Here is a 27992-nt window from a genome sequence, read left to right as displayed (position 1 = left end):
TTCAGCTATTTTAAGAATTGCAAAAGTGTAATCCTTAGTATCTATCATAAATGTTTTCTTTTTTTTTAAAGTAAATTGGGCAAATACCAAAGCAATGATCATCAAAAACAAAAGACTCCAAATCAAAATTCTATTGGACCGGTACCTATGTTTTATCATCCATATTATTAACTACACACTCTAGCTGGAAAACATTAAGCCACAGTGCAGTACAATAATGTAAATCTCACAGAGAAATATTTGTAAAAATCATCAAAACCATATTACGACCAAACTTAAATTTTCAATGTCTTCTGAAAACATGGAATATAACAAATCACTACATAGGTTTAGGTGGCCCTAGACTAATCCATTATGGTACATTAAAGAATCAAATGTGAAAATAGTTTGAAAAAAATAAAGTTGTTAATTGCAAGAAAAATTTTATTTATCATTACCAGCATCAATGGAATTTATAGTAGTAGACTTGATAGTATTCAATTGTGTTGAATCTCTTTCATTGTTATTCTAGAATAGTGGAAAGACAGAAAGTGCAGAATGATTAGGGCGAAAGAGGAAAGATTTAAAATAAGAACTCATGAGTATTGAGAATTAGATTTCCTATATAAATACATATAATTGCTTCAGTTCCATCTGTAATATCAAATGAGTCTTATTTAATATCAAATAGCCAAGCAAGGATTCTTATGTTGAGATCCTATATTATAATTCATTAAAACTAAACTTCTCAAAATTCAGGTTTGGTAGGCTAGAGAAGGAGACTTTTGTGACACCAGTACTTCTAAATAACCATTTTGTGGTGATCTCAAGTAGAAGAAAATTACAAAGAACTGGGAAATGAACAGAAGAAATCATACAAGGGCGCAGTGAAATATAACTCTTAGGAATAATGTAATACGATTTAGCTGAGCAATGTTATTATTATATCAAAAGTGGACATCAATAATATGGCAGCTCAATTCGAGCTAATTTCTTAGGGAATTTGCCAAGTCACCTGTTCTTTCTACCTAAAAAAAAAGTTTAATGGGTGGATAGTGGCCCAAAGAGAGTGAAAATACATGATATGAACCTACTGAGGCAATCAGTACTGTTTTCCCACAGTGTGGATCATTGGATTTAGAGCCAAAAGAAGTCCTTGAGATCATTTATTCCAACCCCCTCATAATGCAGAGGAGAAACCAAATCCCAGTGAAGTGATTTGGCCAAAATCACATAGGTCATCAATAGTAGAGATGGGATTTGAAGCCAGGTCATATTGACTCTAAATATGATGTTCTTTCCATTAACACCAGCAGCTGGGGCACATTTGCTGTTAGACATGATCCTCGTCCTAAAGGAACTTATCATCCAGTATACCCAGGCAGAGATGCAAAAAGCAATAGAATGTGCAAACACTGTAGTTTTCAACCAGAAAGAGAATTCCATGTGATCTCAATAGGGATAGACTGCATGTCTTCTCATCCATGTCTATGCAATAAAAGACTAATACCTTCTACATCATCTAATCTTAAAGACATGCATCATTCTGATAGGAAAATTAGGTATTTAATTCTGAAACTCAAAACACATTGTATCTTGAAACATGCCTAAAGTGTGGAAGAAATAAGGCAGTCATCCTAATGAAAAGAAGATTAAATAGGGATTCAGAAAACTTCCCTCCATTGCTCCGTTCTATTTTCTTGCAGTTTTGTTTTGAATGTTCTAGGCTTCATTCTTTGATAGTAATGCGAACAGATACTTCATTTTCAATAAAGTTTTGCTTTTTTTCTGTGGAGGAACAAAGGAATCACAAACGTCATCAAAAAGCTTAAATAATTAGAATTTTGTACACATTTATTTATAAGAAATTAGTATTGAGCAAACAAATTAATATCCAGAAAATATTTATTTATTTTAAAAGCGACTTCCAGGGATTATCATTCAAAACCTGGCCTCAGCAAAGTTGTAGATGAAGAAAGATTTGCCTTTGCCATTCTTTCATTCTTGAACCCTTTCTTCTCTTTCAAGCCCAGTCTCACCCTCCTTCCTACAACTCCTACCTAGTTATCCAGGTTCTTCCATGATCACAGTGCACTTATATGAGCCCTCTCAGACAGCTTTGGTCTTTTCCTGGTCACTTTCCTAATCAAAATTTGCCTACCCCATACCCCATTTGCCAAGGGCTCTGCTAAGTAACTTCTTAGCTAGTCACACAGGTATTTATGTCTAATGGCGATGATGTGTATAATAGAGGCCTTTAGTAACTCAAAAGTTTTAGATATGTAGAAATTTTAGATATTACCTCAGCCTTTGAGGAAAGTCTTTGGATGACCACTTATCAGGTAGGTGCTATAAGAGACTCAAACCTCTCACCTAGAGGTTTGACCAAGTGGCCCCTGAGACTACTTCCAACTCTGAAATGCTATGATTTTACAACTTGTAATGGAAATATTAGAGTGGAAGAGTTGAAGTACAGAACAGGAAGGCATTTTATTGCCCCTCAGATCATATTATGTAGGTGACTGCCTACTTTGCCTATGACTAATACCAACCTGGGGTATTCAACAATCATGTACTGATCCCCAAATATATGGTAGGTGCTGTGAGGGATTCGGAGATGAACAAAACACAGTTCCTACTCTCAAAAAGCATACAGTCTATTAGAGGAGCTATGTGCACCAACTCTATACTACAAAATAGGATATTATAATATTAAATGAATGTGATAGGTAGCTTTCCCCCAAAAAAGAAGTGCTTTTAACTGATACATTGAGGAAAAACATTTTTTCAACTGGCTGGGATTAGGAAAAGCTTCATGGAAGTGATGGTCCCTCAGCTGACCTTTGAAAGATGAGTAGGACTTCAAGAGACACAGGTGGGAGAGTTAGGAAAGTAGAGTACATTCTAGATTCCGGGGCCACATAGTTAAAAAAAAGTGGCAAGAGTTCAGAAAATGGGGAACAGTTCATGTCAGAATCATTACAGTATATAAACAGGAAAAGTGGGAGATAAGGCTAGAAATGAATGTTGGAGCCACCCTGTGGAAAGTCTTGAATGCCAAACAAAAGTAACCTAGGCTTGATTTGGCAATAGAAAGTATTGTCAAGTACATCAGTGGCACTGCAAAATCCTACTGTGGACTGTGGGCCAACAACCGCAAAAATTCAGTAATGTTCAGCTATATTTCCATCTCATGTTTTTCATTCAATTCAGGTTATGTTTAATAATTCATCCATGTTCAACTCTTAACTAATCAGAATATTAAATTACCCAGAAAGCACATTGCCAAACATTTTGGAGAATAAGAATTTGCTATATATTAAATTAGGTATGCTGATTCTTTGAATAATAAATATGATTTTTTACTCAATGAAAAGTAATATTACTTGGATACAAGCACATGCACATGAATTTTGCACATATTTACATGCACATGCTTGTAAATTCTTATAGGTATAAATTCATGTATACTTATCGGCATAAATATATGTATACTATGGATACAATACATGTATATATAAGCCTGACCTATTGGAAGACTAGATAGCCCGGGAGCGCACAATCATATAGATTGAGAGTGTAAGATGGGGTATTGTTAGTTCACTTAAACTAGTCATGAAAAAAGTGGGTGTTCCTGAAAGGTGGGTGGTTATCATGCTGCTCTATGGAGAAACTCACATTGTGGAGTCCCATGCTTCATCTTAATGGGCAATAATTTTAGGTTGGCAGAAATAGCACATTCCCTCCTGAAGCTGGCACCTTATGACACCCAGACGATGGAAAGCCGTGGACTCCGACGATACATCATGGAGATGCTGCCAATCACTGACTGGACTGCTGAAGCAGTGAGGCCTGCTCTTATCCTCATCTTAAAGAGACTGGATCGTATGTTTAATAAAATCCACAAGATGCCTACCTTGAGGTGAGCAGGCGTAATGGGAACGAATATTTGGTCTGTCTGTGGTGTGACAAGCCTTGATGTCCGGGCATGCCATTTTATTGATGTTGATGTATCGCACTGAATCGAAACAATGGGTCAAATGCAATATTGCTGGCATCATATCATATACTGTTATCTTTACAATTGCCTGAGTGACAGGTTCTCAGCTTCAGGAATAGGGAAAAAAATGCTTAAAGAAGCTAAAGTGGTAATCCTGAAATCTACTTTCTTTACCTCTTATTATTACTGGTACAAAGAAAACAATGTTTTAAAGAAATGAAGTACACTATATACAAAATTATACTAGGAGACAGACTGAATCCTATACTAAAATATGTTTAACCACATCAATGAAACTAATTTGAAATTAGAACCACTTGGATGCCAGTTCAATTTCAATAACAACAGACACCTATTAAACACCTGCTCTGTGTAGACCTTAGTTAGGTGCTGGGGGAGATACAGAGATGAATAAGAAATAATATCTTCCCTTAAGGAACTTCCAGCCTAGTTGGAATGGTAAAAACAATTTGGGGAGGGGAGGTTATTTGTGATTTCACTGGGAACTCCCCATGTGGAAACTCTTCCAATGCAGATCAGCATTTGCTGAGCAATTTATAGTCTTAAGAGTTACCTGGGGCTCTGAGAATTTAAATGGTTTGCCCAGGGTCACATGGGCACCATATCTCAGAGATGGAGCCTGAACTCAGGTCATATTGTCTCCAAGGTCATCTCTCTCCCATCCACCATACTGCCATACATATAGTATAAAATAAATACCAAGTATAAATACAAATACAAAGTATAATACAAAAAGTAAAATCCAAGTATAATACAAATGAAAGTATAAGTGCATAAGGGAACTATGAAGTTCTATGAGATCAGATGAGGGAGGGATCACTTCCAGTGGTAAGGAATATTTGATCTTTATAAAAACTCTCCAAAGTTTAGTGAAAGTATTGAACGTGTTATACCAAATGATAGTACAGGGTATCCCAAAAGTCTTAGTGCAGTTATAACCTTGTAAAGTTGTAAAGTAATAAGTGAAGACAGGTTGACCCTCAGAAATGGTAACAAATACTTTGTCCTTTGAAAAATGAGTTCCCTTTGTGGGATTAATGTCTCTGGTACCAAACCAAGTGGAAACCTAATTCTTTCCAATAATCCTATGCCCTCGTGCTGAGAGTTCAATTAATCAAGCAAGGCATCAATCAGGTCTGGCAAGTCAGGGTCATGGTGACTATGGAAATCACCCTGCTGATTTGGAAGAACTCCATTTAAGTTAGTAAGTGCATTTCTCCTCCTTTCCAACTAAACCCAAAGTTTTGGTCAAAATGTAGTGATAGTTTTCATGTTCCTCCCATTATCTAGAATTACTCTAATTCAGGTTCTGCTCTTCCTTCACTTAGGTAAACTTCAGGAGTTCTGTACTTTCAAAAGGAAATGACAAAAACCTTTCCTAATCTTTGGAATTTGTCCATTTTCTTTACCTACCATATCACCTTCTATCTCACTTTCTTGATGCTCCCACTTTATTACTGGAGTGCTAGACTAGGATTGGTTGATTTCACTAAACCAGTAATGCCAATTCTTAAGTTACTTCCTGAGTTTTTCCCCTTTATGGGTCCTATTAACCCACCGTTGTCCTAGCTTGCCCCCAGATCTTATAGGGGATGAAATTAACTGTGTTGTTCTTTGTGGGGTGCTAGAATGTTTCAGCTTCTTCGTATGTTAGTTTTAGCTCTTTCACAATGCATACATTTCCATTTCAAGACAGGCAGTCAAATGATATTCTGATTATTTGAGGAAGAAAAGACAAGTCACGTAACCCCACTTCATGGGAACATCTGAAGCTGATGTTGATTTTGGCAAAGCCAAAATCCATTTATTTTACTAGTGTCAAAGTAAAAGAGTATGAAGATTAACTTCTCAGTCCTGGGGCACCATGCACACTAGGCTTACCAAAACAAAACTAAAAAACCTGCATGAAGAAATCACTTTATGTAACTCCCTCCCCCAAAATATTATTTTTATGAAGGCCAAAAAAATAATAGTTCTAAACTTAACTGCCTTTGAATACGATCTTCATGCTAGCAGGAGCTAATATGTGCCCAAATTCATAATCCCTAATGTATCAGCCAGCGGTATCTGTCCATGTGTGACAAGGCTAGCTCAGAAATAAAACATACATTCAAGTGGGTACCCCTCTGATGACTCACTCTATGATGAGTTTTCCATGATGGCATTCTCAGGACCCTCTTTCAGAACAAAATATTAAGAACTTAAAATACAACCCATTCATCATCTTTGTTTTTTCTTCAATAGATTTTGTGTCATTAGTCAAGTGAGGCAGGAGTGCCTCTGCTACGTTTCCAATATCTTCTTCCCCTCCCAGTGTGCTCTGTACTTTTGGAACAACATGGGTAAAATCCATCCCGTGTAATGCACTTTGTTGTCTCGGACACCCATCCTGTCTTAAAATGTCTCCTCCTCCTGTCAGAACCACTGTGTCGCATTCACCTTGTCTCCAAGCATCTTGGAAGGAGGAACAAGCAGCTAATGGCACCTACTGTTGTATTCCAGGCGACAGGTTGAGTGGGAGCCTGCCAGCAATTTGATTGAAGGGGTTTGTTTGACACTTCAGAGGCAGCCAATCATATCCTTCCTGCCTCACCTTAGGTCACTGATCAATGTCTGTGTCAATCTGGTGAGTAGCCAAGTGGCAATCTTATGAACCTTTACTAAACTTCACTCTGCTATTGACTTCTTTGGACTGAAGATTACAGATCAATCACTTTGCCCATCCCTGCCCATCCATGAAAGCAAACTGCTCAGGTGACACTGTAAATGATAAGGTACATTTTCAAAGTAGTGCATGGGGAGATGCTGGGACTGATCCCTGTGGTAATGGGTTTCAGGTATGTTGCTTCCCACACACTACTTTGAAAATCTGCCTCGGTATGTTGAGCTGAGAGTTGAGGGCTGCGAGTTGGAGAGTGGGGTGGTGGAGACTGCACAACTGGCTAATATTAGTATCAGAAGGGATACTTCAAATCTCCAGAGGAATCTCTTCAGGGGAGAAAGTACAAAATGGCACTATGAGTTGGCCAGGCTAAGGTCTATATGAATGAAACCAATTATGCTACCAGCTAAGTAATATCCAGAGTCTGGTCTTGAGTTTTTGTGCAATGTGTAGATGCCGTGTTAGAACATTTCATCAGATAAGAGCACATTAGCTTGTTGCTTCATTTGTAGAGTAATAAACTCTGTATCGCTGGAATGCCTGATGCAAATAGATCAGTTGCCATTATCACCTTCATCACTACATTCACCACAAAATATATTTTGAATAGTTTTGAATTAAGGAGTAAGTATGACCAGCCTCCTCATCATGAAAAATGAGATGGCTTTTCAGTTCATATCTCATTCTATATTTAGCTGGATCTAAACATTGTACAATACTTAGGATGGACTGAATGAAATAAATGGACCAGACTCCAGACATTACACACTATAGGAAGAAAGCAAATAGAATAATTGAAAGCAAAATGTCCAACCTTGTAATTCTATTTTTCCAATGAATTTAACCCTTCAATTGTAGCTGCACGAAAATGCAATTGTCAAGGCTGGTCATGTGCTCTGTTTGTATTTCAGGTGATGGGAGTAGTAGGACCTTCCAGTGTTGCTGATGGATTACCCCTTCTTCATCTCAGCCCTTATCTCTCACCACCTCTGCCCTTCAGCACAGCTGTTGTCCGGCTTGTAGCATTGCAGATACAGGTGTGACTGCCTGGCCTATTGTCAGGCTCATTAATTTTTTAGTTGAAGCACCAGATCATGAGTGCTCTCTTTTTTGCTGCAAAGGCTGGGCAAAATCTGTGGAAAAAAATACATATTTAAATACTACCTACCTTATGTAGGCTTAAAGCAATCAGCCCTGAGCATAGCCCTCACTTGTATTTCTTTCATTCTTCTGAAGAAACAAAAATAGCAGAATCATTTGGATCTATAAACACTACAGGAATCCTTTCCAGTATAGATATCACAGGAAAAGAAAATACCACCCACAGATAATCAACTCACAATGTTTGTTTTTAAAAAGCCCATTATTGCACTAAATATTGAAAGTCTGGCAAAAAGATTCAAAGATAATTACAAAATAATTCGTCTTTTGGAGATTATCACCAGACTTTGAATATTTTAATTTTCTTCAATAAAAGTTTTTTTTTTTTGTCAGTTGAGTATCTGTGTATGCTTAGGATTTTTATCCCTATTTATTTCATCTCCACCAGAATGGCAAGCTCCTTGGCTTGTCTGTGTTTCATTCAATTACAGAGAGGTCAAAGTCACCTTCCAGGAATGTTCTGTCCCAAAGAAGTGCTCAACCAATAGCTGACAAACCGGTGTGAAGGGGGTCACTGGTGCATTGATCATCCAGCAGCCACCACTTTGAAGTCACCCAGAGCATGTACAGATTGTAGAGGAGAGGGTAAACACAGAGCTATCCTTGTCACTTAGAACGGGATAGACATCCCTGAAATGACGCGATTTCAATTGCCAGTGTGAAGATATTATCTATTTCTTCCCATGTTGCTTAGCTGTTTCTGACTTGAAGAGTGCCCTGCTCAGGGGTAAGAGGACTTTTTAGTCAGACCTGACCTGAATGACTCTCAAGGGGCAAGTTCTCATTCTCTTCCTCTTCATTCACTTCTAAAATGGAGGGCATTGGTGGGGAGAGAGGGAAAAGTAAGGGGGGAATTAGTTTAATCAACAGCATGAATATTGTTTTCCATGCCATTTTCAAAGTTGTATTTCTTGCCACTCTCTTTTTAGTCATATTAATACTTACTATGGCAAGAGCATGGTCAGATTCCAATTGTGAGTGAATCCGGTGTCCTGCATAGACCACAACCATGTTCATAGTTTACAGGAGCAACAGGGAAATCACCACCTGTGTTGTGCTGTTAATAAAGAGGGGGCAGAGGTCAATTAATATCTCTTTTTCTTATTATTACTGCACAGGCTTTAAAAGAAGATTTCCCCTTAAGCCATGTGATCTCCCCATTCACCAATCAGGAGAGAAGGGAAGGGATGCTTTTAAATCTGCTCATCCCATTTGTGCTCACAGTAGGATCTGGAAGCAAAGGTCTGATTAATTTAATGAAAGGAGATACATTGTTGTTGTTGTTTTTTTGTTGTTATTGGTGTTGTCTTCCTAAATGACCAATGTGTGAGTTTCTTCTAAGGCTTTCGCCGGAGGTTGCTTGAGGTATTTAACCAAAGATACCTTAGGAAACATTTCCTTTCTTTTCAGTAGAGTCAATATGGAACAACGTTCTCCACTTCACTTTCCGGATGAGATTTTTCCCTTTGGCAATGATTCAGGAGTCAGGAGGATATGCTTAAACTTAACTAGATTGATTGAAGATTTGTATCAATATGGGAAAATAATTTGGAGGGTGGGATTTTTCTGGGGAAGAGACTGTGAATTAATGTTTTTGCTACCAAGGAGTTGATTTAAAACCTGGCAACTGTCACATAATCATTTTGCATTCTCTCTCTCTTTCTCTCTCTCTCCTCCTTCCACTTGTTATGGGGATTTGCCCTTATTGGGGAAGAGTTTATCTCAAATGTAGGGGAAACAGTCATTGAGTATATGAAAGGAGAAAGCAGGTAATTTGTCTGAGACCACTGAGCCTTTCATTTTCTGCTATGAAAAATGTGCCTGGCTACCAATAATGTTGTCTTTGTCCGTAGGAGAAGCTGTGCACCTTATGAGATGGAGGATGAGTCCTCAGTTATAGATGTTCTAATTTGAAATTGGAAAACAGAGCTGAATTTTACTATGTGTAATGGGGGAAGAAAAGCATGCATTTTGATTAGTTTTCTTTCCACTTTCCCACCCCAAATTCTGCCCCCTTCAGATAGCCCATGGTTAGAGCAGCCTGAGGTCCTTCTGCTGCTCCAGACGGTTATCAATATCCTCCTACCTCCTCGCATCATTAGTACATCTCGCAGCAAGAACTTCATGCTGGAGAGTTCCCCAGCCCACTGCTCCACCCCTGGAGATGCTGGGAAGGACTTACGAAGGGAAGGTCTGGCTGAGTCCACCAGCCAGGCTGCATATTTAGGTAAGTAAGCAGCTTTACCATGGCAAAAAGAGAGTTGGCACATTGGTAAACAACACTTGAAAGAATAAAAATCAAACTAGTCCAAAGTGTGTAGTTTTTTTTTAAAGATATTTTTTAAAACAGATTTTTTTTGGCCCAATTACTGTCTGTGAAAGTATCTTCAACGATATAAGGCCTGCTGGATTTTTTTAAATGGCATTTGGAAAAGTAGGAAAGGCAGCTGAAATGAGCTCCCTGACCCCCATCATGCCTGAGCAATGAATCACAAATGAGAATCAGTTATAGCTTGAATAATATGAAATCTCAACCTAGTCTAGAATAGTAGGTTCATTATTAGTTGACCAACCTGCCTCTCCAAACTAATCTCTCCTTATGATCCAACACAACCTTCACTCTAGAGAAGCCATTTTACCTGATCTCCCACCACCCGTGCCATGCTATTTCTCCACCTCTCTAACTTTTATAATGTTAACACTGATACACATAGCAATGAAAAGCAACTATTATGGCTTTGAGAAGTGAGGTCCATCGCTAAACAACTCAGCTGTGTATGGGAGCAAAAACGAAAACTGGCAGGCAAGAAGTAATGGAAAAAAAGAAGTTTCAAGAAGAGAATAGTGCAATAGCCAAGGCTGCTGCAATCCAGCACTTTTCCTTCTGGAGCATACTTTTTTTCATTTCCTGAGGCAAAACTTAGTGGAGATAAAGGAGTTTATGGAAAGGATAAGAAAATGGTGGTTGGGGCAGTAGACTGGGCAAGGCTACAATGGTTGAGAGAATTTGTGGTAGGCACACTTTGAGAAAGAATATATTTGGCCACCCATGCTTATGCACCCCTGGTGAAACCATGCTACCCTCTTCCTCACAGAGAGATGATGGACACAAGGTGAAAATTGAGACTTTTTTTGAACATAGTCAATAAGTTAGTCTGCTTGATTATTCATGTTTCTTACAAGGATTTTTTTTCCTTTTTTTCAGTGTGGAGGAAAGTAGGAGAGGGAGAAAATAGATTTTTTTAATTAAAAATATTTTTTTTAAAAAGAATATGTTTGCAGTTGATAATTAAGGAGAAGGCAAAAGTATGTATAGTCAGAAATAAACAGTATTGGTGACTCAGCTGCCATGAAAATAGAATTGTGTGATTCAGAATTGGAAGTGAAAACCACCAGTTTTCAGCTGAGCTGGATTCTGATTTGCTAAAAGAGGGAAGAAGGAAATAAACATGGAATTTTACTCACCTAGTGACAATTTTTGCAGAGGACACCATAAGAAAAAGCTCATCTTGCTAATTAAAATGAGGTTTTTTCCATACTTCAATTGGGAAATCTGGGCTAGATAGAAGCTAACCTCAGAATTGACTGAAATGATTGCCTCAGAAATAGAGAGGAAAGGATGGCTTCAAAAGTTGATGCACAAGTAAAAGCAGTAAGGAATCTGAGCACAGGAACTGTTTCATTTTTGTCTTTCTAACAGTCAACCAATCAATAGCCATTTATTAAGCACCAAATATGTGCTAGATAGCAGGAATATAAAGACAAAGGATGAAAAAAACACTACTCGCAAGGCTCTTAATATCCCCAACACTTCACACTGTACATAGTTGGTGCCCAATAAATGTTTCTTGATTGATTAAATAGCCATAGTCAAGTCAAGTCTTTATTAAGTGTTTCTATGTGACAAGGCACAAAAGGAAAGTCTTTACCCTCCAGGAAATTTTATTCTAATGGGGGAATACAGACAATACATAAAAGGAAGCTGAAAAGAAGGGGCAGAAGGCATGGGAGCAAAGTCCAGACAATGAAAGAGGGCTGGTCTGAGCCCTTCCTTAGAATGGAGGTCCTGAGAGGAGCTCACCAGTAGGGGAAGGGGGGCTTCAAGGACAAAAGATAAAGGCAGATGACACATGGTAGCATAGTCCAGAGGGTAAAATATGACTGGTCTGGACTCTTGTTCAAAATGAAGGTTCTAGAAGGAGCTCACACATTTTTGCTTTGGAGGTCAATGATAACATTGCTATTTGTGACAGAGCTGCTCTACAACTTTCAGATAATAAAAGATTATAAATCATGTTTTGAAAAATCCCCTTCTGTTCTTACCTTAAGTTACTTACCTCTGGGTTTTATAAAATTTTGACTAACTATATCAGAGAAGAGTATTTGGGTTATCTTAGTGCAAAAGTTAGAATCTAGTTCTTCTGCTTGCTACATTTACAAAAAGGCTTGACCACTTATAAAATAGGGAGGAAAAAAATCTCCCTCTGAGTCCCTGACTTCGTTGAAATGCTCAGGAGTTATTTGGTAACTAAGTGTGCTTGCTGTAACCTCTTTCTTGTCCCAATAGCAGTTCAAGATAATTATGCCATTTTTTGATTTTCCCAACCTCCAGCTCTGAAGGTGATTCTTGTTTGCTTTGAGAGGCAGCTTGGCAGTCAGTGGTATTGGCTGAGTCTACAAGTCAAAGAGATGGCATTAAGAAAGGTGGGAGGGCTGGCCCTGTGGGACTTCCTCGACTTCATCGTTCGAACTCGGATTCCCATCTTTGTTCTCCTAAGGCCCTTTATTCAGTGTAAGGTGGGTGTTTCTCCTACTGAAGTTGGTCAACTTATTAAATAGTATCTAGTAGCTGACCATTCATTCTCTATGGAAAAGAATGTTATTAAACTGTTGCAATTTTTACTATAATGATTAGATGAAGGGTCTATGAAGAAATAAAGGTTTTGTATCATATATCCTGAATGCCAACTAACAAGAGACTCAGGAAACACTCAAGGAATTAACATCCCAAATTTGACTTTTCTCCACAAACCATCCATTGTCACGGAAATCTGGGGGCAGCTAGATGGTGGAGTGAGTAAAGCACCAGCCCTGGAGTCAGGAGGACCTGAGTTCAAATCCAGCCTCAGACACTTGACACACCTGCTAGCTGTGTGTCCTTGGGCAAGTCACTTACTCCCAATTGCCCTGCCTTCCCCCCCTCAATAAATAAATAAACAAACAAACAAACAAAATAAAAATCTGTGAGTCTCCAGCAGATCCACTTGCCAGAAAGGAAAACCTGGAGTGAATGGTACTATCCAGTGGGAAGCTATGGACCTGGGTTCAAACTCCAGATGTACCATTTGCTATCTGTGGGACTTGGGGCGAGTTTCTTTCCCTGTTTGGGACCCCATTTCCTCATGTACAAAATGAAAGGTCAAATGACCAGCAAGGTCTACCTCAGAGGTGAGGCTGAGACTGGAACTTGAGCCTTCTGATTCCTCTGGTAGGACTTGTATCCACTCTAGCAGGGGTTCTTAACCTTTTTTTACCTCATGGACCTCTTTGACAGTCCCATAAAGCCTAAAGAATGTCCTTTTCTGAATAATGTTTTTAAATACATAGCATAGAATTACAAAGGAAACTCATTACATTGATATGTAGTTACAAAAACGTTAAAAAAAGAAACAAGTTCATAGACCCCAGGTTAAGAATCCTTGCATTGTAAGCAAAGCGACATAGAAGTCTATAGAAATCTGGACTTGTAGTCAGGAAGAGCTGAGTTCAAATCCTGTATTACTAGAGATATGACTCCTGGCAAGTCATTTAACCTCTATAAACTTCAGTTTCCTCAACTGTAAGATGGGTTAATAATAGCAATCTCCATTAGAGCTTGTTGTAAGGGTCAAATGAGTTAACTAGAAAGAGCTTTGTAAACCTGAAAGCACTATACGAATGACAGCTAGTATTTAGTACACACTTGCCCTAAATAATTTAAAATATTTAGAGCTTAAAAACGCCTAGTAGTAACTTGTTTTCCCATTTTCTCTGCGCACAACTTTCCTGGGACAATGAGTCAGCATTAGGAACAGAGGAGATCCTGTTGCTTTTTTTTCCCCCTTCAGCTTTTAGCTCAACCTGCCGAGAACCATGAGGAGCTATCTGCCCGACAACACATCGCTGACCAGCTGGAGAGGCGCTTCATCCCACGGCCCCTGTGCAAGAGCTCACTCATTACTGAATTCAACAATGAACTGAAGATTCTAAAAGAGGCTGTGCACAGTGGGTCAGGTAAGGGTGGTTGGTGGGAACCACTATCTTTGGACATTCTTTGGTCATTCCAAAACATCTCTCCATCTAGATAATCTAATTCATCTGAAGAAGACCTCTTTAGGTTCAATATTCTATAAATATGTATAAACTATGTATCAGGCATTTCCTTTCTACATACTTCAACTGAATAAAGAAGGTTCTTGGTCTACAGTTTCCTAAGAATTTCCTGCACTCCACAGAACTGAACCCGCAGAAAACATTGTTTCCTGTCGATAGGGGGCACCCATAAGCTGCACATGTGGAAAATAAATGACACATTTGTGCCTTCATTGCTCAATATGACAATGTGGCAAAGAAAAAAATGATAAGAATTAAATCCAGGCTTGGTGACATAATAGTCATACTGTTTAGATCTTTGCTTTAAAGTTAAAGAGACCAATACGGGATTGAGGGATATTAAAATTAATTTTCTGGGGTAAAAAAATAGAAGCTGTTCTTGGATTTTGTATTCTTTTAAATGTGAGCTGCATTGGAAAACACAAATTTGAACATATTTTTATCAAGGTATGTAAGGTAAGCATTGGCAAGTTGGCAGCACCAATATCCTACCAACCAGAGAAAAAGAAATGCAATCTGTGAAGAAAGCAATATGAAAGCATTTTATAGATAATACCCTAGGTAACCTGTGCCAACTTCACTTTATATACTTGTAAGCATATTTTATCCAAGATTGAGTCTTCATATTCCCCCTCATTTATCCTGCTTATTTTTTTTCTTACTTCAGTCCCACTTACTTACTTTTCTTATCTTTCTTCATTCCCGCTTACTTTTTTCCTACTTACATTTCAATTCAAGCTCTAATGCATTGTTCACCTTTTATAAGCAAACATACTTGAGTAAAGAAAACCTATATTGTATTTTGTTTTAGCATTTCTAAATATGCATTTTTTTTTACTTTGTTTCCCATCCCTAAACAGCCTACCAAGGGAAGACATCCATTAGCACAGTGGGCACCTCTACCTCTGCTTACCGCTTGAGCCTGGCCACCATGTCCCGCTCCAACACCGGCACTGGCACTGTTTGGGAGCAGGACAGTGAGCCTTCCCAGCAGGCTTCCCAGGACACCCTGAGTCGTACTGATGAGGAAGATGAAGAAAGTAAGCAGAATGACAAGATTTGGAAAGTGGATTTCTTCAGGCTAAATATCGAAAGCAGGAAGGGAATGTATTGACCCTTGTGTATTTTCCAGCTCTTGTTTCTGTCCCAGCACAGAGTAATCAGCATGTATTAACCCTACTATTTCTATCATTCCTAAGTTGTTCCAAGTAGTTAAATTCTAATTTTTCATGTTAATTATCCAGAGATAGTGTATATAAAATAAATGCACTGAAAAGTCCCAAACAGCATTTTTGCTCACAGGTTCAACCTGTTCCACCAACCATAAGTTTTTTGTACTAAAAACAAAAATAACAAAGTAAAACAATTTGAATCACACTTTCTTTCCTGAAATACTATGTATAATATAATGGAAAGAACATTGAACTTGGGAATCAAGCACCTTAGGTTTGAATCCTCCTCCTTACACTAACTAGGAAAATTGGCCAATTTAATTAACTTGCAGATTAACTTTAACTTGCCTCAGTTTCCTCATATGTAAAATGACCATAATGATACTTGCACTATGTAGATCACAGATGTTATGAGGAAAGCACTTTATAAGTCATAAAATGTTCTATACATGAGCTTTTATTTTGAAATGCATGTACCCCCACAAAACCACCAAAATAACCCCCCAAAAGGCAAAGGAAATGAGGAGATGGAGCCAGGAGGCTGGAAAGTAATCCCTAAATAATTGGGGCTAGCGTTACTGGTTGTAACATAAGATACCAGCAAAGAATTGGAGGAATAAAACATGAGTTTGAGTGGAAGATAGTGCATTAAACAAGGACATGAACTCTGAAAGTGTCTTTTTGTAGGTATCACAGATCCAGCATAATGAAGTAGGTTGATCTATCTCATGTGTACATCATAAGGGAAGGTTTTTAATGATAAAAGTAGGATGTAAGCAGAAGTGTACAGGTAAATATTTAACAGTTGTCTTTAAAAGAATGTATACATGACACATTTTAAAGTTTAGTCTGTATCATTAACATTTTCTCCAATATTTCCTTAAGTCTATAGTCTAGACTTAACAAAGAATCTAGATGAGACAATAAATCAAGGTCATTTGTAGCTTTGCCCCAAGTGTAAGAGTTCCCCATTAAAATTTAATAAGCAGTTCTCTCAAGCCATTTTGAGCTGTTCCATCATACCCTTGGGCCTTAGGATATATTGTAGGCCACTATAAGACACCAAGTGTGAAAGTTGTGCCTAGAAATGTCATTAAAACAAAGTACCAGCACAGAATATAGAACACTTAAAAAAGAAAAAAGCCCTTTCTGAATTTAGAAGATTAGGATTTCACTAAATTAGGAAACACTGTCTACTAATGTAGGTCAACTACTTCTCTGTAACTAATGGACTTAAAATGTTGCCTAGAACAGTGAGAGGTTAAGTGACTTGCCCATAGAGACAATCAGTATGTCTCAAAGGCAGATTGAGCCCAGATCTTCCCAACTCCCTCTCTATTCACTACACCAGTATGACTTCTGTGAATTTAGTATTAAAAAAAACTTTAAAAGTGGGGACTCTAGATTGAATTTTGAGTAACAAAAATGAATTAAAGGTGTTTGATAGGAAGATATATAGTATTAAAATCCATATTAGTTTTATTTCAAAACCCAGTAACAGATGTCATCAGATCCCCAAAAAAGTAAGATATTTTAATGTTAAACTAAATCAAACTTATAGGTGCATTTCTTTCTGAAGTTTCTCATGGAAAAACACCTAGAATTCTAACATGAAAAACCCTGACAAACCTACTTGAGTCTAAAATTGTCATTGTCGTTATGGCAAGACGATGGGGCACTGAAGGGCACATACAGGAATAAGTTTTTCCTGTGATGTTCCTGAATGCCAAGGCTGTTGGAAGTAGCCAAATCACATATCTGTTGATTGCACCAGCATTTCTGCCACCAATTTGAAGGAGTTAGACATTGGGATTAAGTATGTATAAGCCCATGTTGTAATGGTGCAAGTGAGTAAAATGAGTGCAGAGGAGAGACCAGTCAAGTGTGGGAGTCGTGGTGCAATTGCACACTTGTATTCTGTCCTTGTGCCTGAATGTTCACCAGTGACGCTGCTTTAAACACACACATACACACACACACACACGCACACGCACACGTGCGCGCACACAGCTTGACCAAGATCTGGAAGGATAGGTAATGGTGTAAGCATGGGTTTGAGCTGACCCAGAGGTATTTGTCTGAACTATTCATTCCTGATGCCCAGAGGCAGGCACTGGGGCTGTAACAATAATTTTCCTTAGTCCAAGTAATACTCAGAATTTGTAAGTAGATGCTATTTTTTTATTTGTTTTTTGTTATCAGAAATTTAAGGGTGGCAGGAGAAGTAAAGCACCATTCTGACACTTTTTATGAAAGACTGGAAGTCATCCCAGATTCTTTTTAATAATGTCAGTCCTTCCTGGTGAATGTGAAGTCTTCCTCCCACCCAGGAAAGAAACTGGAGAAAAAGAAGAGTGGAAGTTGCAGTAAAAGAGGCCAAGAGTTGACACTTAGCAGAGGGTGGGGAAACATATTTTGTTAGAATGCTCCTTTCCCAAGATTGTGACAAGCTCCAGCCCATAACTGTTCTATACAGGGCTGCCCTTACCCTGCCTTTACCATCATATCACACTTGTTGTGGGAGCAGGGGTAGGATTTGAGGACCACTGGGGTGATTGAGAATCAGGTGAGATCACATCAATAAATATTGACTACCTATTCTGACTCCCTACTAGATAACAGGAATCAGACAAAACATACAAGATTTGATCCTTGCCCTCAGGGCACTTAGAATTATGAATGAGACATAAACTTATGGAAAGGAAATTTGAGAGGAGCTAACCATGTAAGACAATAACATAAGAATAAGGTGGAGAGTATCCAGAGGACAGCAGCCAGGGTGGTGAAGAGGAGGGCAACCAAGATAGTAAAAGGTCATGAGACCATGCCACATGAGGATTGATTAAAGGAAATGGGCATTTTTAGAGTAAAGAAGACTCGGGGTCATGATAGTTGTCTTCAAGCTTCTGAAGCAAAGTCACGTAGAGGACAGATTGGGCTTGTCTGTTTGGCCCCTGAGTCAGAACTGATAGCAATGGCTACAAGTTGCAGAGGCTAATTTAAGCTTCAAGTCAAGAAAAACTTCCTAACCATTTCAGTTGACCAAAAGTAGAATGGATTACCTCAAGAGGTGGTGGATTCCCACCCCTTGGAGGTCTTCTTCAAGCAGAGGCTAGAGGACAGACATTTGTTGAGTATGTCACAGCCAGAGTTCCTTTCATGCAGGGGTTGGCCTCTGAGGTTCCTTGAAACTCAAATTCTGTGATTCTATGAACTTTGCTAGATAATATAGGATTAATTGCCAAGTGAATGGCAAGTAAATCATGAGTGCTATGTCAGCTTTTCTCAAACTTTTTGGTCTCAGGACCCCCTTATATTCTTTTTAAAAATATACTATTTAACATTCTTTTGAAATTTTTAGTTCCAAATTCTCTCCTTACTTTCACCCCTCCTTCATCCACTGAGAAACCAAGCAGATTGATATCAATTATTTATACACGTGAAAAATGCAAAACATATTTTCATATTAGCCATATTCCTACCACCACCACCAAAAAAAGGCAAAATAAATCAAGTGCGAAAATTATATTTCATTTTGCATTCAGAGTTCAGTAGTTCTCTTTCTGTAGCTGGTTAACATTTTTTCAGCGTGAGTCCTTTGGAATTGTCTCAGATAATTGTATTGATCAGAGTAAACCAGTTCTTTCACATGTGATCATCATTACAACATTTCTGTTAGTGTGCACAATGACGTCCTGGTTCTTCTCATTTCACTTTGCATCAGTTTATAGATGTCTTACCAGGTCTTTTTTTCTGAAACCACCTCCCTCATCATTTCTTATAGCATAGTAGTATTCCATTATAATCATATGCCACAACTTGTTCAGCCATTCCCCAATTGATGAGAATTCTGTCAATTTCCAATTTTTTGCCACCACAAAAAGAGCTGCTATAAACATCCTATAGATGTAGGTCATTTTCCTTTTTCTTTTATCTCTTCAGGGTATGGATCTAGTAGTGGGTCTGGTACTGATCTAGTGCTGGGTCAAAGGGTATACACAGTTTTATTGCCCTTAGGGCATAGTTTCAAATTGTTCTCCAGAATGGTTGGACCAGTTGACTAGTCCACCAGCAGTTCATTAGTGAACCTATTTTTCTTCATCCCCTCCAGGACTGGTCATTTCTGATGGGTGTGAGGTGGTACCTCACAGATTTTTTTTTTGCTTCTTCATATTTTATTATTTAGTATTTTTAGTTTTCAACATTGATTTACACAAAATTTTGAGTTACAAATCTTCTCCCCATGTCTACCCTCCTCCCCACTCCAAGATGGCATATATTCTGATTGCCCCATTCCCCAGTCAGCTCTCCCTTCTGTCACCCCACTCCCCCCACCATCCCCTTTCCCCTTACTGTCTTGTAGGGCAAGATAGATTTCTATGGCCCATTGCCTCTATATCTTATTTCCAGTTGCATGCAAAAACAACTTTTTTTTTGAGCACCTGCTTTTAAAACTTTGAGTTCCAAATTGTCTCCCCTCTCCACCCTCCGTAAGAAGGCAAGCAACTCAACATAGGCCACACATGTATCATTATGCAAAACACTTCCACAATAATTATGTTGTGAAAGACTATCCTGTCCCCCTTTATTCAATTTTATCCCTTGACCCTGTCCCTTTTCAAAAGTGTTTGCTTTTGATTTCGTCCTCCCACAATCTGCCCTCCCTTCTATCATCCCCTCCTTTTTTATCCCCTTCCCCCTATTTTCCTGTGGGTAAGATACCCAGTTGAGTGTGTATGTTATTCCCTCAAGTCAAATCCAATGACAGCAAGATTCACTCATTCCCCCTCACCTGCCCCCCTTCCTTTCCAACAGAACTGCTTTTTCTTGCCACTTTTATGTGAGATAATTTACCCCATTCTATCTCTCCCTTTCTCCCTCTCTCAATATATTCGTCTCTCACTCCTTATTTTATTTTTTTTTAGATATCATACCTTTCATATTCAACTCACCCTGTGCCCTCTGTCTATATATATATGTATATTCCCTCCTACTACCCCAGTACTGAGAAAGGTCTCATGAATTACGCACATCATCTTTCGATGTAGGAATGTAAACAAAACAGTTCAACTTTAGTAAATCCCTTATGATTTCTCTTTCTTGTTTACCTTTTCATGCTTCTAATGATTCTTGTATTTGAAAGTCATATTTTCTATTCAGCTCTGGTCTTTTCTTTTTCAAGAAGGCTTGAAAGTCCTCTACTTTATGGAAAATCCATATTTTGCCTTGGAGCATTATACTCAGTTTCGCTGGGTGGGTGATTCTTGGTTTAAACCCTAGCTCCTTTGACCTCTGGAACATCATATTCCAAGCCCTTTGATCCCTTAATGTAGAAGCTGCTAGATCTTGTGTTATCCTGATTGTGTTTCTACAATATTTGAATTGTTTCTTTCTGGCTGCTTGCAATATTTTCTTCTTGACCTGGAAACTCTGGAATTTGGCTATAATATTCCTAAGAGTTTTCTTCTTGGGATCTTTTTCAAAAGGTGATCAGTGGGTTCTTTCAATTTCTAGTTTACCCTCTGGTTCTAGAATATCAGGGCAGTTTTCCTTGATAATTTCTTGAAAGATGATATCTAGGCTCTTTTTTTGATCATGGCTTTCAGGTAGTCCAATAATTTTTAAATTATCTCTCCTGGATCTATTTTCCAGGTCAGTGGCTTTTCCATTGAGATATTTCACATTATCTTCCATTTTTTTGTTCCTTTGGTTCTATTTTATAATATCTTGATTTCTCACTAGCTTCCACTTGCTCCAATCTAATTTTTAAGGTAGTATTTTCTTCGGTGGTCTTTTGGACCTCCTTTTCCATTTGGCTAATTCTGCCTTTCAAGGCATTCTTCTCCTCATTGGCTTTTTGGAGCTTTTTTGCCATTTGAGTTACTCTATTTTTTAAGGTGTTATTTTCTTCAGTATTTTTTTCAGGTCTCCTTTAGCAAGTCATTGCCTTGTTTTTCATGATTTTCTTACATTACTCTCATTTCTCTTTCCAATTTTTCCTCTACTTCTCTAACTTGCTTTTCCAAATCCTTTTTGAGCTCTTCCATGGCCTGAGGCCAATTCATATTTTTCTTGAAGGCTTTTGATGTGGGTTCTTTGACTTTGTTGATTTCTTCTGGCTGTATGTTTTGATCTTCTTTGTCACCAAAAAAAGATTCAATAGTCTGAATCTTTCACTGCCTGGCCATGTTCCCAGCCAACTACTTGTCCCTTGAGGTTTTTGTCAGGGTATGACTGGCTTCAGAATGGCGAATGCTTTGTCCCAGGCTTCAGGGGCATTGTGCTGCTGTTTTCAGAGCTACTTCTATATGGCAAGCTCTGCCACACCAGTGCTCCTTCCCTCCAATAACGGCCAACTAGGACTACAACCCAGATCCAAGCAGGGCAAAGCAAGAGAACCCTGCCTCGGTGCCAGCAAAGTGCTCCCTGCACTCCAGCTCTGATCTGCTGCTTGACTGAGACCTCCCACAGGCTGGGCCTGGGGCTGGAAGCAGCCCCAGCTGGAGCTCTGGAAGCAGCTGCAGGAGCAGCACTGCACTACCTCCACCGCCCTGGGGCTGGGGCAGGATGCTCTCACCCTGATCCAGCAGATTTCCCACTGACCTGCTAAGTTGTCTCTGGTGTTTGTGGGTTGAGAATTCTAGTAACTGCTACAGCTAAGTGATTCATGGCCCTGCAGCCTGCTCTGTCCACGCTGGGCTGTGGTCTGCTTCCAGGACAGTGCAATAGACACTTCCCAGAGACCATCCAGGCTGTCCTGGGCTGGAGACCTCCTTCCCTCTGCTATTTTGTGGGTTCTGCAGCTTTAGAATTTGTTCAGAGCCATTTTTTACAGGTGTTTGGAGGAATTTTGGGGAGAGCTTAAGTGAGTCCCTGCTTTCCAGACACCATCTTCTCACAGATGCTTTAATTTGCATTTCTCTAATCAAGTCATTTAAAGCATTTTTTCATATGAGTATGAATAGCTTTTTTCTTCTTCTGAAAATTGCCTGTTCATATCCTTTAACCATTTATCAATTGAGGAACTGTTTTTATTCTTGTAAATTTGACTCAGTTTCCGATATATTTGAGAAATGCGGCCTTTGCTTTTATTCTTGTAAATATGACTCATTTTCCGATATATTTGAGAAATTTGGCCTTTATCACAGAAACTTTCTATAAAAAAATTTATATTGTTTTATTGTCTATGGTACCTTTCAACAAAATGTAGTTTCCTTGATTTTCTTTTTTGCTTTTGCTTTGTCTGAGATCATGATTGTTACCCCTGCCTTTTTTTACTTCAGCGAGCCCTTTATTTTAATTCTGTGTGTGTGTTTTTGTTTCAAGTGTGTATACTTGTTAGATTCTGGTCTCTAATCAGTTCTGCTATGCACTTCTGTTTTATGGGTAAGCTTTTCCCATTTACATTCACAATTATAATTACTAAACATGTATTGCCTTCCATCTTATTTTCTTCTGTTTATCCTTCTTTCTCTTTTTACCCTGTCCCCTCTCAAAAGTCTGGTTCATTTCTGATCATCTGCCTCCCTTAATCTGCCCTCCTTTTATCACCCCCCATATCTTTCATCTCCTTCTACTCATATTTCCCTACTGTGTAAGATAGATTTCTATACCTGTGTGTGTGTGCATGTGCGTGTGTGTGTGTGTGTGTGTGTGTGTGTGTGTGTGTGGAGAGACAGAGAGAGAGAGAGAGAGAGAGAGAGAGAGGGTATTCTTCTCTCTTTGAACCAATTCTGATAATAGTAAGGCTTGAGCATCATCTGCCACCACCCCCCACCCACCCCCAGCCATTTTCCCTTCCACTATAAGAGCTCTTCCTTGCAAGCCTTTTTCATGTGAGAAAAGTTTCCCTATTCTATCTCTGCCTTCCCCCTTCTTCCAGGGTATCCCTCTTTCTTGCCCCTTCACTATTAGGGGGGAGGGAGGGGAATCATCGTAACATAATCAAGTCACACATATGCCTTCTGTCTGTATAGTCTCCTTCTAACTGCCCTAACAATGATAAAGTTCTTAGAAGATACATACATCATCTTTCCATATAAGAATATAAACAGTTTAACCTTATTAAGTTGTGATTTCCCTTTCCTGTTTACTTTTTCATGTTTCTTTGAGTCTTGTATTTAAAGTCAAATTTTCTATTCAGCTCTGGTGTTTTCATCAAGAATGTTTGAAAATCCTTTATTTGATTGAATGGCCACTTTCCCCCTGAAGGATTATACTTAGTTTTGCTGGACAAGTTATTCTTGATTTTAATCCTAGCTCCTTTGCCTTTCAGAATAACATGTTCCAACCCCTCCACTCCTTTAATGTAGAAGCTGTTAAATCTCATGTAATCCTGTCTGTGGCTTCAAGATATTTGAATGGTTTCTTCCTGGCTGCTTGTAATATTTTCTTCTTGACTTCAGAACTCTGGGATTTGGCTTATATTATTCTTAGGCATTTTCATTTTGGGATCTCTTTCAGGGGGTGATTGATGGATTCTTTCAATTTCTATTTTGCTCTCTAGCTCTAAGATATATGGGAAGTTTTCCTTGATAACTTCTTGAAATGTGATGTCTAGCCTCTCAGGTAGTCCACTAATTCTTAAATTATCACTCCCTGATCTGTTTTCCAGGTCAGTTGTTTTTGCAATGAGCTATTTCACTTTTTCTATTTTTTTTTCATTCTTTTGACTTTGTTTTATTGTTTCTTGATGTCATATGGAGTCAGTAGCTTTCATTTGCCCAATTCTAATTTTCAAGGAATTATTTTCTCCAGTGAGATTTTGCACCTCTTCTTCCATTTGGCCAATTCTGCCTTTTAAGGAGTTCTTTTCTTCAGTTAGGCCAATTCTGGTTTTTAAGATATTATTTTCTTCAGTATTTTTTATTCCTTTTTACTAAACTGTTAATTCTCTTTTCAAAATTTTATTGCATCACTCTCATTTTTCCCCCAATTTTTCCTACAACTCTTATCTCTTTAACTCTCCTAGGATTCTTGTTGGTCATGGCTCCAATTAGCATTTTTCTTTGAGGCTCTGCTTATAGCTGTTTTCACAATATTATCTTCTTCTAAGTTTATGTCTTGGTCTTCTCTGCCACTGTGGTAACTTTTTATGGTCAAATTCTTCTTTGTGATTTGCTCATTTTTCCTGCCTATTTCTTGACTTTGAACTTTATGTTAAAGTTGGCGACCACTCACCTGGAGACACTATGCCAAACTTCAATCTTTTTTGTTCTGCTATTTTCAGAGCTAGTTCTGGGGGCCTGCAAGTTTTTGGTACTTCCAAGGTGGTGTGATCTGGGGAAAGGTGTGGTTATTGCTCTCTTGGTCTACATTTTGGTCTTTACCCAAGAAGGGCCACTGCTTCCCTCTAGCTGCAAGTGCTAGTACCCCTCTTGACCTTGGAACTATAACCAGGGCCCCTGGCTCCATTGTGACCAATCACCAGCATTCCTCTCTGCCATAGAACTGTGACCCAGAACTGCATATAGGCAATAGAGTAGCTAATCAGCACGAGCAGCACCCAGTGCAAGCAAAGGGCCCCCTGTAATCTCTTTCTGACCAGTTGTCTGAATCCCTTACCATCTCTGGGCTGAGAGCTCCCAAAGCTGCTGCTGTTGCTGCTGTCACAGCTGCCTCCAAGGCCCACTGCTGATACTCTTGCCTTGCTCAAGGACGGCCCCGCCGGGGTGTTACAGATCTCTCCTGCCAACCTCCTAAGCTGTCTTAGGTTGGAAAAATGTCTCACTCTGACCTTTTGTTTGCTCTGCTGCTCCAAAATTTGATTTGAGGAGTTATGTTAAAGTTGTCTGTAGGGTAACATCGGGAGAGTTCATCTAGGTTGCTACTATATTCTTTAAAATTATTGAAGATCCCCCCCCCAAAAAAACTTTTGTTTATATGGATAATGCCTGTCAATATTTTACTACATTAGAAACCAAAATATCTTAATATTGTTATGAAAATAGTTTTGACCTTATGGACCCTCTGATCCCTGGTCCACACTTTGAAAACCTCTGTGCTGTGGGACTCTAGTAAATAACTGACAACATGATGGGCTACAATCACACAAGAAGTTCTTTCTCTAAAGACAGCTCAAACCACGTGTGTCCGACTCAAACAGCAATAGGATTCACTGCAACATATAAAAGGATCCCTGAGGGCCACATAACACTTAGAAAACCACATATTATTATTTTATATGTTCTCCTGTATTTTTATTTATTTTACCAAATATTTTCCAATTGCATTTTAATCTGGTTCTGGCCACACTTGAGAGTATTTTTGTATGTCACTGGTCTGGTATTTGATAACTGGGGCTTAAACCACACTGTGACCCTCATCAGCCTGCTTACAAATACCATTTCTCATTCTCTAATTTGGACACAAACCAGGAAAGCAACTTTCAAGATAGTCATCGCTCAGTAAATTCGTAGCTCTACTAATTTTCAGATATCCATTGACCATTCAAGCTATATTCAATGTAAAGAAAAGTATTTGTGAAATTTCCTTAGGTACTAATTGGGCAGACCAATGAACTTGTCTCGGAGCATTTTCTCCCTTCTAACAACAATTCTAAATGTATTTAGTCTTTGAAAACAAATGAGAAACTTATTCATGCACAATGAGGTAACTCGGTCCAAATCCCAGTTTTGCTAGCATTTTTAATGTATAATACCAACTTCAAATCAGCTATTTAACCTTATCATTTTGGCAGAGAAATACATAAAGTTTAGGTAAAAATGAACCTTTTCAAAAATAAAAGTGTTTTATGGCTTTGAATGTTTTTTCCTCTTAAAAATTTGTTTTGATAGTTTTCGCTTCCAAAAAGGACAATATTTTTTTCCAAGACAGTAGAAGATCTTTAAATATATATGTATTAAAGAAGGACCAAGCTGTGTTAATTGACACAATGGATTTGCACATATAGAGATAATAAGGTGACAATTTTAATTTAAAGGAAAATTATAATATCTGCTTACAATCACTTGTACTTAAAATGTATTTGCTCAGGTAGGAGTAATTATAGCAAATTATAGTAAAAGTATAAAAATTATTTTTAAAAGTTCTTGAGTTGTTTGAAATAATTAATACTCCTGGTTTTCTAATGTTTTAACAAAATTATGCCAAGGAAATTAACTATTTTAAAATGTTAAACAACTGTTAACTGTAACCTTATACAATTCTTTTCAATAAAGGATTCCCATAAATATCTTACAAAAATATAATCCAAGTCTAGCTTTTCTTTCACATCACAGTTCTTTAGTTTTCAGATTTCCAATTGACTTCCTGGTAAATTACAAAAACTGTGCAAGAAATTGACATACTCTCATGAGTTATTTTGCTATATGGGGGATAGAATGAGAATGGAATACCACTGGATCTTTCTGTAGAGATTTTAAAAAATGCTTTAGGTGACATAGTGGATAAGTTGTTGAACCTGGAGTCAGGAAGACCTGAGTTCAGATCCTACCCCAGACACAACTGGTTAGGACCCTGAGCAAATCACTTAACTTCTCTGTGCCTCAGTTTCCTCATCTATAAAATAGGGGTGAGAATAGCGCCTACCTCCCAGGATTGTTGTGAGGATAAAATGAGATAACATTTGTAAAGCACTTTGCAAACCATAAAGTGCTCTATAAGTGCTAACTTCATCACTAATTTGTCAATGAAGAGACCATAAATAGTTCCTTCAAGTGAACAATGAAGGAACTAAACATGAATGTAACTGATTTTGATTTTCTGAACACTTGAGTCTGAGGTTTTCTACAAAAGTTTTGATACCAATTTTGCTACTTCTGACCTCATTTCCCTCCATGTCCTTTTTAGATGACTCGGTGAGCATGCCCAGTGTGGTAAGTGAACAAGAAGCTTACCTCATGAGCGCCATTGGAAGGCGACGATTCTCAAGTCATGTCTCCAGCATGTCTGCACCTCAGGCTGAGGTGGGCATGTTGCCCAGTCAGAGGTAAAAAGCCTTTTATTTTGTGTATTTCCTATTTTAAGCCTAAGGTAGAAATTCTGAGACTTACTCTGACCATGATATCCACCCCCTCCCATGAAAAACTTCAAATGGCTCCCTATTAATTTTTAAGATAGATTACTCTGCTGGGTAGTTAAAGCTCCCCATAACTTCCCCCCTTCCTATCTTTCTGGCCTCTTACATATCAATCCCCTCTACACACACAAAGATCTCATGCATCTCAGTGCCTGTGCACTCCATCCCCCATGCCTGGAATGCTCTGCTTCCCCCTCCCCAAATGGTAGTGCCTTTCCCTCTAATTTCAACTTGTATCTATTCTTCATGTATCTTGTATATACCTGTATATGTGCATGTTATTTCGCTCATTACAATGTAAGCTCCTTGATGCCAGGGACTGTTCTCACTTTTTCTCTGCATTCCTAGTGCTTAGGACAGTGCCTGGCACATAGTAAGGGCTTAATAAATGCTTGTTGATTGATTGGTCTACTTAGCACAAAAAAAAAAATGAGAAGGGGAGAGTGCATTGGGATCTTAGACCTACTTATCAAACAGGTATTTGCCACTTTAGTTTCATAAATATATGTATATATGTACACATATATATGTCTCTCTTATTAGAACTCCACTCCATTGCTAGAAATATTAAGTTCCAACAATCCC

The 27992-nt window shown here is 38.5% G+C and overlaps 1 protein-coding gene across 1 annotated transcript in view; it reads left to right on the top strand.

Annotated features, from left to right (window-relative positions):
* Positions 1 to 27992, top strand: part of UNC80 (unc-80 homolog, NALCN channel complex subunit) — a 227958-nt gene that overhangs the window by 183505 nt on the left and 16461 nt on the right. Inside the window, exons 52-60 of the mRNA XM_036755726.1 lie at positions 3701 to 3901; positions 6503 to 6626; positions 7574 to 7699; positions 8942 to 9065; positions 9844 to 10050; positions 12436 to 12620; positions 13931 to 14096; positions 15056 to 15235; positions 27179 to 27317. Coding sequence (XP_036611621.1) covers positions 3701 to 3901; positions 6503 to 6626; positions 7574 to 7699; positions 8942 to 9065; positions 9844 to 10050; positions 12436 to 12620; positions 13931 to 14096; positions 15056 to 15235; positions 27179 to 27317 — 1452 coding nt within the window. The remainder of the gene's footprint in view (positions 1 to 3700; positions 3902 to 6502; positions 6627 to 7573; positions 7700 to 8941; positions 9066 to 9843; positions 10051 to 12435; positions 12621 to 13930; positions 14097 to 15055; positions 15236 to 27178; positions 27318 to 27992) is intronic.

This window comes from Trichosurus vulpecula, chromosome 4 (assembly GCF_011100635.1).
Source record: "Trichosurus vulpecula isolate mTriVul1 chromosome 4, mTriVul1.pri, whole genome shotgun sequence".
NCBI classification, from domain to species: domain Eukaryota; kingdom Metazoa; phylum Chordata; class Mammalia; order Diprotodontia; family Phalangeridae; genus Trichosurus; species Trichosurus vulpecula.
This window is presented reverse-complemented; position numbering and strand designations above follow the sequence as displayed.